The sequence below is a fragment of the Abrus precatorius genome, unplaced genomic scaffold, assembly GCF_003935025.1.
Source record: "Abrus precatorius isolate BTA unplaced genomic scaffold, Abrus_2018 Scaffold8, whole genome shotgun sequence".
NCBI lineage: Eukaryota > Viridiplantae > Streptophyta > Magnoliopsida > Fabales > Fabaceae > Abrus > Abrus precatorius.
In genome coordinates, this window is record NW_020874428.1 from 1,480,754 (window position 1) to 1,493,557 (window position 12,804).

Consider the following 12,804-nt stretch of genomic DNA (forward strand, 5'->3'; position numbering starts at 1 on the left):
TAAAATTTTATAGAATGGATGAACAGAAATATATTTTTTGAAACATAAATACGGATGAAGGTAATATTAAAAAATAGTTATATGGTGACAACGTTAGAAAAAATAAAAGTGAATGTCAATTGATATTAACTAAAACAGTAATGTTTACATGGATGTTTTTAACATGCATCTCGTAGAAATCAAATTCTCACCGTTCATTTTTCTATCTATCCATTTCCCTAAACATCAATTGTCTTCCCTCCCTTTCTGTTGTCTCAACCCAAAAATTTTGAAGTAACTTTTCCGTACCGAGAATCCTGATTTAGGGAGTCTGATTGCATTTGAACCCATTCATCATAATCTTGTAGCATCTGCTGAAGTAGCAGTGGCACGAGTTTGTCTACCAAAGCTTGCATCATTCTGCAATTAGGCACTAGAGATTAATCTTCCTAATCAAATGGGAAGAAGTTATTCAGTTTTCCACAAGAGTAAGACATACTTTGAGAAAAAAAAAAAAAAAACTTCCTAGAGCTGCCTGCTTGCTTTTCATATTCAAAGAGCACTTGAATAAACAACTTATTAATATGATTTTACACAAACATAAATAAAGTATATGTCAAAGCCATAGAACGTTGAAAGGAAGAAAAATCACCACATTCCCTTAAGATTTTGAAGTTCTTTTGTCTACTAAACCTCAATTCTGAGTTTCTCATTCAAAATCCAAATTATTGAAAAGGTTTCTTCAAGAGGGCTGCAGTTTTTCATTCGAAACCTCAACCTAGCAGATTTTTGTCCTAAATTTAGTCCACAATAAACTCCATAGATAACTGCAATATATTAGTGTCCTGACTCATATTTACATTATCTTCCAGTGTTTTTGAATCTTTAAATTTCTAAGTAGTGGCTCTTGTGCATCTTCCTCTTTCCCATGAAGTACAGAGATCTTAGTGAAAGACTATAATAACAACAATTAGGCACAACATCTATAACCAACGATAGTGGACAGTGTTAAATTGAGAATCTACATGCAATACTATATGTAATAATTTATCATCAGAGAATTTCACAATGCGGTACATAACACTAAAAAGATAAAACTGAAATTATTTACTCAATCACTCACATGTTTCCAGGACCCTCAACAGCTGAAATAGGCATCATCGTAAATGGATGTGTGTAAATCTGCAGAAAGTGATATTTTTTTTAAACATGTAAGGAAAATGCAAAATTCAGCAATATCATACTGAAATACAGTTAATATAGTAATAGGCTAATAGCTAGTAATCTTGATTCAAAACCACTAACCTTTTAACATATGAACATACGGCTACAGGATATGAATTAGTAAGGATTAAGAAGGAATAGGTCAACTTAACTCATCAGTTTCTTAGAAAAGAAACGAACTGGAAAATTGCACTTTCACTGCAATGTAATTTACGTGAAGGTGACCCAAGTAAGGCAGTTCATGCCATCATGGTCCTTGAAAACAATTTAAATCATCATAACATACCGGATTACCATTCCAGCATTCCTCTATCCCAAGAAAGAACAAATATTGATGTAACAGTGTATGTAATATTTATATAATTTATGAAGATAAGACCAACCTCAAGTGTGAGATTCAACTTAACATTAACTTCTAAAAATGATTCAGCACCAGCACCACCCCATGTCATGTGGTTTATCATGAATGCTGCAAATCCAGAAATTATAAACAAACATTACTGTGAAAACTCTTAAAAATCACTGAAAGAAGAACAAAAAACGTCACATGAAACATGTATGGCAGATAAAATTGAATTCAGCAAAAAATTCTGTTGAAAGACTAGGTATTGAAAGATAATTTTGAAGGTTCTCTATTAAATTTCTCATGATATCTAGAGAAATTTCCATTTTAAGTCTCCATTAATTAAGAAAAGAGTATAAAAATCAGTTGTGTTTTCATCAATAAGCCAACTAACTGGTTTGGCATTTGGTCAATGATGAAGTCTAATCACGTTTTCATAATTTTCTCTCTTTGCACTGATTTTAAGTCCTTTACATTATTTTCAGGAGCACCTGAGGGATGTGGGGGAAACCACAAGGAGTGGAACCATTTTCCCAGATCTTTTCAATAGGCTACACCAAACACTTAAGGGAAGACAAATCAGTTCCTTTGTACAGGGCTTTTGATAGCAAATAAACATTTTTATAAGGATACAAAACTTATGTGTTGTTCATTAAGTGTTGTTAGAGTCCGTTTACTAATTAAATTTAGAGTTACTTTAATAAAAGGTTTGCATTTAATGTTATTGCAGATTATCGAGGTAAAATTTTAATTTTGATTAATTAACAAACACCTAAGGAATTGCACCTAAGTTTATCCTGTTAATAATTCAACTTAAAAAATGGAAGAATTTATATCCCATAAACAAGGAATGACTGGGATCCTATACTATGCACATGATACATTACAGATACCTGAAAAGTGATTGTTTTGCTCTTTCACAACTTCTGAGCCCTCAAACTGTGAATAATACAGTAAAGCATCCAACAATTAAATGGGATGAGTGACTAAATGAATGTTGCAAAGAATCATGTTCAATCAAACTGAGGTTTATATTAGATTTATTGAATCTTAGTGCATTAATGAACATGCATGTTTTAGGCATATTATTAACTCAAATATTTTCAAAGACACGTGAAAACTTAGAATGTAATAAATTTTACTCCTATGTATATATATATATATGCGCGTATATATCTCACACAGGATCAGTGAACACCAGTGTAAAAACTGTCATGCATTATCTGATAAATACTAAAATATTATATGTTGAATTACCCTTGATTAATATATTGACTTTATTCAACAAATTTTGTGAAACTTTGAACAACTAGGTGTAATTTTAATGTAAAATTTATAAACATAACATGCACAATGAATGCTTATTAATCTGGTGTGGAACATTGATGGGCCTTTGGCACATGTTCAAGATAAGGGGAGGAAAACGAGAGTGAACGAGTTATGAGAGTTGCGAGGAGCAATGAAAATGCAGTTAGATGTATGGAGGAACAGTAATGGGGAGAGGGTAACACAATGTATATGTAACCGCAATGTATTGGAGAGGAGAGAGAGAGAGAGAGAGAGAAAGAGAAGGAAATGTGAAAAAGGAGAGGGAAAAAAGTGGACTGGCATGACAGAATTTTAGGAGGGAATTGGTGGCTTAGGCCAGGGTGAGGGCAGAGTCTATGTATCAGCTCTGATTGTTATCTCTTATTGCAGCAGTTTTTATATTCAGTTGTAATTCTGTTTATTGAGCAGTACTTTACCAAGTGAAGGAGATCCCCAGTTATATCCTATTGCAGTATTAATATCAGTTCCTATCAAACATTCTATAGTGCAAGGTCAACGGTATATATATATACAATACTATATAGTGAATGTGTTTTTAGTGGTTCTGTCACTCAAAAATAAAGCTGTTACATCATGAACCGAACATTTTTGTTATTTTGGTTTTTTTTTCTTTTTTCTTTTTGAGGGGGGGGCGGGGGGGCACCTGACAAGAAAGCATCTCAACCAAGCAATCTTTATCTGTTGAGATAACCCGCAGATCCAACAATGGGGCAGCTTCAAAGTTTAAAAATTGAAGTTTAGGCAGTTCACACCTACACATACAAGAACAATTATTTGATTCCAAAATTCAGAGTCATACTTCTGCTACAAACCAAGTGCAATAGATATTTGCCAGAGTTCATAAAGTATTCAGAAAAAGAAGTATTTGTCGTCTAAAAATGAAGAGTTCAAGACACATGCATTGCAAATATAAAGAGTAGTATTTTCAACCTCTTTTGAATATGGTACAACTGAGTCCATCAGCTGAACCATTTTATGGCACAATCTCTAGATAAGTAACTATATTTGCATTATCTAAACCACTGAAAGAACTCCTGAAGGCATCAAAACAGAATTAAGGAGGAGATAGACCTGTATGTGTTCGCATCAATAGATTGAAATGATTGCAACGCCTTTGTGTTCAACACTGCTGCAATTCCACTAGGGTGGCTCAAAAATTCACTGATGTGATATTTCTTGCCTCCAAGACCATTCCTATATGTTGGCAGCTTAATTCTCTCCTTCTTTGCAGCAAACAAATTGGCTTTCTTTTCGTTGGAATTCAAGCAAGTTATTCTTAGTCCGTTCACCTTGATGTCAATTTTCTTCCTAAAAATTCAAACTTATCCTCCAAGTGAGTTAACCCAATTCAACTCGGAGAAGTTGGGGCTAATACGATTTATGGATAACAAGACTCAGAGACAGAATATATAAAAAAGATGTATATGTAATATCCACAAGCACACAAATTATCAACACTTAAAATACACTAACCCATGACTAAATTTTTGCATGGTAAAGGATGAAAGTGTGGCCCAGTGTTGTTCATGTCCGTACCATCTGTTACTTAAAAGGATTGCTTTTGCTGCAAAATGAAGACACCAACGGTAAATGGAAACGAGAATTTAGCAAAAACAAAGAAATGAAAATATAGTTAATTACAGATTAGTTGAAGAAAGAAGGTTGGTATAATCACCCATTAATCTCTGGAGTGTTTGAGGAAGGAAATTAAGTTTATTACAGATTAGTTAGGAATTGGGAAAATGCCACTGTCACTCACAACTCTCTAACGGAAGTGCGCTTCCTTCAACGCAACTGCAAAAGTAGTGTTGCTATTTGTATGGCTCAGACATGATTTAATTTTTTTTAATGTTTAATAACATTTAAAAATTGATCTTAAATTCATTTAAATAATTAACCACTTCCTATTATGCAATCAGAGAGTACTTCGCTTATTTATTTGTAAGAAATAATTTTTAATACAACTTTACTTTTCTTTCATTATTATTAATTATAATTTTTTTGTGAATAATAATTATAATTAAGGTTTTAGTCTTTGAGATATTTATTATTTTTTATTTAATTTTTTTAACGAGCCTTTTATAAATTATTTTTGTGTTGTAAAAGGTTTTTTTTAGTTAGTCTATTCAAATATCACCACTTTTCTATTTAGACCCTTATTTCAGGATAATCCAATGAAAATTTTATGATATTTATGAAGACTAAATGGAAATTTTGTGATAGTTAAAAATATTAAATGAAAATGTTCATAATATTTAGAGAGACCAAATAGAACACAAAAATCACAGGAAAAATATTTGATAAAAAAAATATATTATAAAAGACTTTAAAATCATAGAATAAATAAAAATATAATTTTTGAAACAAACAACTAGTTAAAATTTTATTATTATTTTATCTGATAGCCCAATAAATTAATAAAGGATTATTGAAGTGCTTGTATGTATGAAATTGGTAATGGAGAGAGAGGGTGTACTGGCAAAGGTAATTCAATGAGTGTATGTTTACATCCGAGTAACAACAAAATTAGATCAAATGTCTCCATAGGTGAATGTTTTGTGGTGATAATGTGTAAACCTTGCCTATGATAAATACACATGCACACTTTGTTTATTCAGTTATAAGGTAGATTTTCAGTTCCTTTTAAATAATAGATTGAGTAGCCTAATCATATTAATAAAATATTGAATCTTTTTAAATTGCAACATATTATAATTGTTTTCTTTTATATATTTATTTGTTTTTCTTGTGAGAATTCATAGTTGACCCTTCACAATAACCATGCTTTTTTGACAATTAATTTTATCTCCTAAATTCTGTTATGATTAAAATTAAAGTTATAAACCATCCAGCTCAAACTTTCAAAGTTTTCAGTAAATTACTTTTAATAAATCATCCGTTGAACTAAAAATTAGAACATTTAACAATTATTTTTTTCATTCTATCTTTACAGTGCTAATCTCAAACGCATTTCTTTTTCCTTTTTACTGTCAAACCAAACACTTCATAGCATTCAGTGAACTCATATGACACTTATGATATAATTATAATCAAAGCTTCAAGAAATATGTACATATAAATTGCTGGATGTTTAGAATTTAAGCAGATAGATTTCCAAAGTTCAAATCTTCAAATAAAAATTAGGTAAAATCAATGTTAAAAATAGATATAATTTTTTATTCTTTTTACAGGACACCATAAAAACTGTTTTGGTAGTTTTTAACTATCTTACAATTTTTATGAAACATTTAGTTATTTTTCATTTATCCTTAATAAATAAAATTGGTAAAAACCGTGAATTGAAACTAGTAAGGGAAGAAACATATTTTCAAATTTAAAATATTAATATTGAGATTAAGTATGATGATATTAAATAAGAACAAAATTAAAATGTAATATTTTTAAAAAAATAATTAACTTTAATTATTTTTATTAATCCGTGTAATTCAATTAAAGACTTTAAAAAACTCAGTAATTTGCCAGCGCATGTAAAAGTCAATGAAAAGTGAATGTTTCTTTTTTTTATCCTAAAGATGAATATGCAGGACAGTCAAGTACAGACAAGTTTATGAATACAGCGATTTCTAAGGGCTATACCCCAGACAACAATTTGTCATATTTCATCTTCAATGCTTTTGAATAACCCTGAGCTTTGCACTTCTACTTCGGCGGTTCAATTTTTCTTCTTCTCCTGATGGCGTGATTGGTCTTTTTGTGAGAATTGTTCCATTTGATCCACATATTACTTGTCTTATCCATGCTTCTTTTGCTTTGACTTCCTCAATAGTCTTTCTCAAGTCATGGTTGATGCTCTCACCTTCTTCCACATCTTCACTCCCTTTAATTATATCAAGAAATGTCTGCTTCACAATTCTGTCCTCTAAACTATGAAAAGATATGACAGCAAGCCTACCCCCAGGTGCAAGGCAGTCAAAACAAGAATATAGGGAATCCTCAAGAGTCTTCAGTTCATCATTAACAGCGATTCTCAGAGCTTGAAACACCCTGGTTGCTGTCTTTATCCAACCCTGCCTTCCACCTATTACAATGTAAACAAATTTGCATGTGAACAATTACAGTTCACACATTCATGAATTTTTTTGTAAAAAATTGAGTGCAAACACGTTATAAATCCTTTTAGAATGCTGGCAGCAAGAATGAAGATCAGGAATGGCAATGTAGGAAAAATAACAGGAACGTGGGTAATCTATTGACATGCATGAGAAATTATGCATATACAACAACGTAGCCTTATCTCAGCAGGTGAATTCAACAACATGGATAACATAATGCAATTAAGCTTGGTTAAAAACCAAGTTCTTCAATATATTATTAACTGCAAGATCTCTTTTAAAAATTTCCTCTAGAGTTTTACTAGGTCTCCCTCTACCCTCTTTCATTGGATTAAAAGTTATGTTATTTACTTTTCTCTGGTGCTACTAGTAGCCTTCTTTGCTCGTGTTGATAAAACAAAATGATGCTTATAGTCCAAGAAAAACAGAACTGCAAGCAAAACTGAAGAAGAGATGAGATACCTTTTATTGCAGGAGTCACACGCTGAATAAGATCTAGCAAGTCAGTAGTGGAATGCAATCCACCGCGTAATCTGGCTTCGACAATTTTCTTTTGCAGAGTACGCCAATTACTTTCTTCTCCATACTCCCATAGGATACGGCCCACTTCAGAATCTGGCCAAGAATTTAATATGTCTTCTGCTTTAAGACTTGCCTGTCAGAGGCCTGTCCATCAGTTCAATAGGAAAGAAAAATTATGTATTACTCTGCAGCAAGCAGGCAACAGGATATCATTACACAAGAAACTCGTTTACCTTAATTACCAAAAACACCAAAAGTATTCTAGAGTGGTAAAAGAGGAAATAGGCACATTTTGTTAACAAGAAAGATTAAAGAAAACCATCAAAGTAGTTTCCAGCATTGTTCAGACAGAAGCACAAGTCAGGCCATATATCTACGTAAGGTATTTTATAAAATAAATTTGACTCCTCTAAAGAGAGATGTGCTTCTTAAGAGAGGAAAAGATAGACTTTTAGAAAAACAACAGAAAGAATTTTAACAACTCCATGCTTTGTACATACGTGCATGCATTTTGTTACAATCTCAGCCATTGATTGGAAAACCAATGGTTATAACTCCACACTTCCCCTCTAAATGCATCCCTCCCTTTAGACAAGCACAAACCGTTTAGAAATGGCAGTATATGTCTCGAATTGAACCATCCTAATTAAGTAAAGAAAATCACAGTACAACATTTATATGATGCCATCCTTGCACCTTTCACTCCCGCGAGTAGAAGAGCGACAAAATTTCATGTAATCCAAAAACAATCATTTGTTACCACTTACCACCATATCTATTGATTCCAAAATGCCAGAAACAATACCTGAGGATCCATGCGCATATCAAGGGGTCCATCAGCAAGCACACTGAATCCTCTCTGGGGATTGTCCACCTGAAACAACAAAAATATAACAAAGAAAATACTTCACTCCATCAACACTTGATCAAACTAAACTCTATAACTTATAACTGCTCAATTAAGCTGGGTATTGAAACACAGTAATAATATAAAATGACCTGCATAGAGGACATTCCCAAGTCCATCAAGATGCCATCAACACCCAAGAGTTGTTGGGAACCAGTCTCTCTAAGAACACCCTTTATGTGTCTAAAATTCCTTAACACAGTGAACACATTGACAGAACTATCGGAAGCGGCATGGAGGCGAGATTGGGCCATGTGATGGGCCAGAGGGTCCACGTCGAGCCCAACAAAATGGGTCAACTCGGGATGGGCCCTAAGGAGCGCAGCGGAGTGACCGGCGGCTCCGAGAGTGCAATCGACGAAGGAGGTTAAGCGAGTGTTGGAGAAGACGTCCAACACTTCAGCCAGCATCACGGGAATATGATGAGTGTGTGATTCTCCAATCAAACACTGTTCAATTATTGCGTCTTTGTTGAATTCTTTGGTCGAACGAGTCCTTCGCTTCTCCTTTGCCAACGCTGCTTTTGCCTTTTCCTTACTGTTTCTGACAGTGAGAGTGGCTGCTGAACGAGAAAGAATAAAAGAATAAAAGGGTTTGGGTTTGAGTTTGAGTTTGAGTTTGAGTTTGGGTGAAAATAGGGATGATGATATCTTCGAAAGCATTGTCGCTTCTGTGATTTCAGAACAATCTTCTTCTCCCCACCTTCTTCCAGACCTAAACTCAGCACTGTAACATATCCAAAACTTAACGACTCAAGGGTAAGGAGCAAAGATTTTATAGATATATATAAAATTTTTATAAATATTTTTGTTTATATATAATATTATTTTACAATTATTATAATTTTATTAAATTTTTATCATTTGAAGCTGAAAAATTAATTGAGTTGGCGAAACAAATAAGGAGCCACCACTCCCCATTGTGTGTGATCATTTCTACTTTTCACATGCCCTGTTATCTGCAGTGCTGTCCACCGTCCCAATCTCACACAGATACAAAATTGTTTAGATATATGTAAATTTGACTAATAAATTAAGTATTATAATAGACTTGAATAAGTATTTTATATTAATTCTCATTCAACAAAGTTACTTTAAAAAACCCAACACGTTATTCATAAATGGGTCTCCACTGACATAATTTTAACAGATTGTTATCTTCCATTATTGAGCAAGGCAATTTTTATCCCAATTTAATCGAAATATTCTAACAGTGCAAAGATATTGTATATTATTAAGTAAACAAAATTTAATAAATTCTGTAATTAACATCAGTTTTTAAAATTAATGTTGAACAATGAAGAATAAATATGAACAAAAAATATATGATTATTTTTTGACACACTGATCCAATATTAAAATTTTCCTAATAAATAAACAGACCTAATTCCCACAATTCACAAATGATCTATAATGAAAATTCCCACTCCCACTTGGTCCCCTCCCCTTGCTTGTGCCTATCATTTGGTTATTTAATCCTTTGGTCCACCCCATGCTTTTAAGTCATGTTCCTCCCTCCTTTTTTGACCCTTAGCCTTTTTCTTCTTTTCAATTCTCATATGGGTTTGGAACTTTTATTTGTATAATTAGCTTTCTTTGACAACTAAGTTGTGTAATGGCCATGGATGGGCAACAATCATCAACAGAAAATGGAAGAGAATCAGTGGGAGAAAAGGGTCATGATCCAATTGCTCAAGCTGGAACTGGCTCTTTTCCTGGCTTCATTGGGAAGCATAGATTGCAGGCAGCCATAACCCACCTCAATAACCAAATTACAATTTTGCAGGTCAACGCTTAGCTACCTTGATCCCTCATCTCTTATTTGTATATCAATTTTGTGACCACTTTATTTTGTTAAATTTGCATAAAATTCTTCTTCATCTTCTCTTATTTCAATTGAATCATATGAATTTGATGATGATACAGGAAGAATTGGAAAAACTTGACTCAATTGGTGAATCCTCCATCCTGTGCAAGGAGTAAGCAAAGCAAAATAAGACAGTTTTATATTTTTTTGTTCCTTTTAATTCTTTCTTATGGCTCTTCTATGTATCACTGACAACAGTGTATATTTGTTCATCTAATTATGCTCCATCCATTGTGCTCTTGCAGTGTAATTTCAAGCGTTGAATCCATTCCAGATCCTCTCCTTCCACAGTAAGAAATCATCTTGATGCTCATGACATTACATTTAAGGATCCAATGTTGTGTTGTGCGTGTTTTTTAATGTAATAAAGAAAGCATATATTATATTCTTAACCAAAGCAAACATGAAAAAAGAAAAGAGATGAATTGATGACATGTAATGTGTTTGCAGCACTAAAGGTTCGGTCGATGCTGGTTGGGATCGATGGTTCGGAGGTGCCCACCACTCAAAAAATCATAAACGCTGGATTTAGATATTTTATTTTATATTTATATATTTTTTGGTAGAACTATGAACATAATTTAATATTTCCCTGCAAGTGATGCAAACAAGAGGGACATTCTAATGTAGTACAGTGATAAATGAATTACATTTTCTTCCAATTTTTAAAAGCTTTGTTTTTCTGTCTAAGAAAATGATAAAGGAATAAAAATTCCTCCTTTTAGTGTTTTATTTTTCTATTTGATATTTCTTTTGTTTAATTTTTGTTTAGCTTTCTAGCCCGGTTTATATCTAATTTACTATATTTGTGTTAAAGCAAAGACTTGATAGTTGATGTGCTAGTCTAACTTGAATAATGAAGGAAAATAATAAACTCTATGATTATTATGTTCTATTATTGAAGTTAATTTCTTATTAGGAATAAGGTGATAAGAAATCATATAGCGTGGCCCAATCTTTATGGTATAGATTATTAAAAATAATCGTAAATAAAAGAAAAGAATGATGTGAGCGTCATACTCCAAATTTAGAACAACAATTATGAAAACAAGTTAATTAATTCACACAATATTAAAACACAAATGGTTAATTAAAGGGTTTATTTGTTATGAAATCTTTCGCAACGGAGTTAACTCTCACTAGCGATCATAACAACTTTTAATGAAAGGAAAGGAAAGGGGAGAAATTTTAATGAAAAGACAGATACTTTATTTGGTTAACAAGAAAAAGGAAGAAGTGGTAAATTAAATGAATTAACTATTATATAATTAGAAGGTTTAAATATACATATTAAATTTAAAATAATTTTATTTTATTGATTTAAGAATTGTCTTTCTTTTTAAATTCTTCACTTTTAGAGGGGTGCTATAGTTGAATGAAGAGAGATTTTTACTCTCGCTAGAGATCTCCTTTATTTTCCATCTAAAATATTAAACTAAACAAAAAGTTATAAAAAAATTTCCTCCAACTAAATAATAGATTAGAGTTATAAAATAATAAATTCTAACTTAGAATTTATATTTAAAAAAACTCTTAAAATTTAAAAATATTTATATTATACTTTATGTTGGACTTTCGTTTTTTTAGACTTGGAATAAATAGATCCATATAACTTTACTTATCTCCTTGCTTTAGACTTTACTCTCTTGGAGTCATAGTTGTATACACCCTTGGACCCTAATTGTCTCTTGTAATCTCTCTCTCTCTCTCTCTCTCTCTCTCTCTCTCTTGTCAAATATTCATAAAAGATTAAGAGAGACTAACAAGACTTACAATAAAAGGATGTTGAATATCAAGAGCATTATAACAATGCATAATGAATATACAGTAAAAGATCAAGTATGCATATTCAATACCAAACACAACATGACAATTCTCCAACTACCAAATACAATAACATTAAAAATTAATTTCCCACTTTGCAATGCAACAAACCTAAGAAACAAACTTATCTTTTCTTTTTTGTCTTCCCTCTGGATTAGCCTAACATGAAGATAGCTCCAATAGATTTATTTATTTTTTCTTCTTTTTTTCTCCTTTTGGATTAGCATAAGTCTAAAGGTGGTTACAATAATTTGAATGCAGGAAAGAGAGGAGCCACATGTAGTAAAAGAAGGATGGAGGGAAGACAATTGATAAAAGAAGAGATAGAGAAATGAAAAGACAAAAAAAAATCCGACATAAGAGGGTGGGATTCCCACAAAGGGAGGCTCCAAGAAATGCAGTATTATTCCTGTTTAAGTTGAGAAAAAATGTTTAGGGTTTTTGTCTCTTGGATTCTCTTAAGCCTTTATCCTGTTAATGGACCTTCACTTAGAATCATATCATTCTCTAATTGCGTTTGTTTAAATAAGATGGTGGCCCAACTTTATATCATAAAATCAAATAAAAATAATGACAAATCAACATAATATGAAGAGACCTTTCACTACATTTTTTTTCAACTTTTTTTTAAAAAAAAATTCCTTTTGCTTTGTATCAATATATCTTGTACAATAGTATAGTTATATATTTTTTACACAATTTTCTGCCAATTAAACGGATTATAAATATTTTAATTC

General features: G+C 32.0%; 3 protein-coding genes across 6 annotated transcripts; 1 reads left to right on the top strand and 2 right to left on the bottom strand.

The window, feature by feature from the left end:
- Positions 1-97: 97 nt before the first annotated feature.
- LOC113846259 lies at positions 98-4,677 on the bottom strand. 4 transcript variants are annotated; one of them, XR_003501656.1, is made up of 9 exons: positions 4,551-4,677; positions 4,349-4,439; positions 3,947-4,183; positions 3,519-3,627; positions 2,440-2,485; positions 1,587-1,672; positions 1,356-1,458; positions 1,103-1,161; positions 105-399 (listed from the first exon to the last, which is right to left on the bottom strand). XR_003501656.1 is itself a non-coding variant. In XM_027474315.1 (9 exons), exons 1-8 carry the CDS (start codon positions 4,552-4,554, stop codon positions 1,118-1,120), a joined length of 639 nt encoding a protein of 212 aa, XP_027330116.1. In that variant the 5' UTR covers positions 4,555-4,677; the 3' UTR covers positions 265-399; positions 1,103-1,117. The 4 variants fall into 4 exon arrangements, 2 of the variants coding, with proteins under 2 accessions (XP_027330115.1, XP_027330116.1); XM_027474315.1 differs by lacking the exon at positions 1,356-1,458 and adding an exon at positions 1,285-1,306 and having other exon boundaries at positions 265-399; XM_027474314.1 differs by lacking the exon at positions 1,356-1,458 and having other exon boundaries at positions 98-399.
- A 1,690-nt stretch (positions 4,678-6,367) lies between these two features.
- LOC113847474 (ribosomal RNA small subunit methyltransferase H) lies at positions 6,368-9,144 on the bottom strand. Its single transcript, XM_027476613.1, has 4 exons — positions 8,470-9,144; positions 8,276-8,344; positions 7,411-7,603; positions 6,368-6,914 (listed from the first exon to the last, which is right to left on the bottom strand). The coding sequence occupies exons 1-4, from the start codon at positions 9,037-9,039 to the stop codon at positions 6,502-6,504; spliced, it is 1,245 nt and encodes a 414-aa protein (XP_027332414.1). The 5' UTR covers positions 9,040-9,144; the 3' UTR covers positions 6,368-6,501.
- Positions 9,145-9,843: 699 nt separating this feature from the next.
- LOC113848222 (guanine nucleotide-binding protein subunit gamma 2-like) lies at positions 9,844-10,844 on the top strand. Its single transcript, XM_027477631.1, has 4 exons — positions 9,844-10,162; positions 10,303-10,355; positions 10,489-10,533; positions 10,694-10,844. The coding sequence occupies exons 1-4, from the start codon at positions 9,992-9,994 to the stop codon at positions 10,773-10,775; spliced, it is 351 nt and encodes a 116-aa protein (XP_027333432.1). The 5' UTR covers positions 9,844-9,991; the 3' UTR covers positions 10,776-10,844.
- Positions 10,845-12,804: the final 1,960 nt, after the last annotated feature.

What these genes read in the sequence shown, in the direction of transcription:
- LOC113847474 (XM_027476613.1), bottom strand. Translation starts at nt 9,039, where the DNA reads ATGCTTTCGAAGATATCATCATCCCTATTTTCACCCAAACTCAAACTC. An exon ending in TGGGAATGTCCTCTATGCAG is followed by an intron (nt 8,345 to 8,469) that starts GTCATTTTATAT and finishes TTGTTGTTTCAG; the next exon opens with GTGGACAATCCCCAGAGAGG. An exon ending in ATATGCGCATGGATCCTCAG is followed by an intron (nt 7,604 to 8,275) that starts GTATTGTTTCTG and finishes GGCCTCTGACAG; the next exon opens with GCAAGTCTTAAAGCAGAAGA.
- LOC113846259 (XM_027474314.1), bottom strand. An exon ending in TTGAGATGCTTTCTTGTCAG is followed by an intron (nt 2,486 to 3,518) that starts GTGCCCCCCCGC and finishes TATTATTCACAG; the next exon opens with TTTGAGGGCTCAGAAGTTGT. An exon ending in AGTTGAATCTCACACTTGAG is followed by an intron (nt 1,162 to 1,586) that starts GTTGGTCTTATC and finishes CACTTTCTGCAG; the next exon opens with ATTTACACACATCCATTTAC.
- LOC113848222 (XM_027477631.1), top strand. Translation starts at nt 9,992, where the DNA reads ATGGCCATGGATGGGCAACAATCATCAACAGAAAATGGAAGAGAATCA. An exon ending in TCCTCCATCCTGTGCAAGGA is followed by an intron (nt 10,356 to 10,488) that starts GTAAGCAAAGCA and finishes GTGCTCTTGCAG; the next exon opens with TGTAATTTCAAGCGTTGAAT. An exon ending in CCAGATCCTCTCCTTCCACA is followed by an intron (nt 10,534 to 10,693) that starts GTAAGAAATCAT and finishes ATGTGTTTGCAG; the next exon opens with CACTAAAGGTTCGGTCGATG.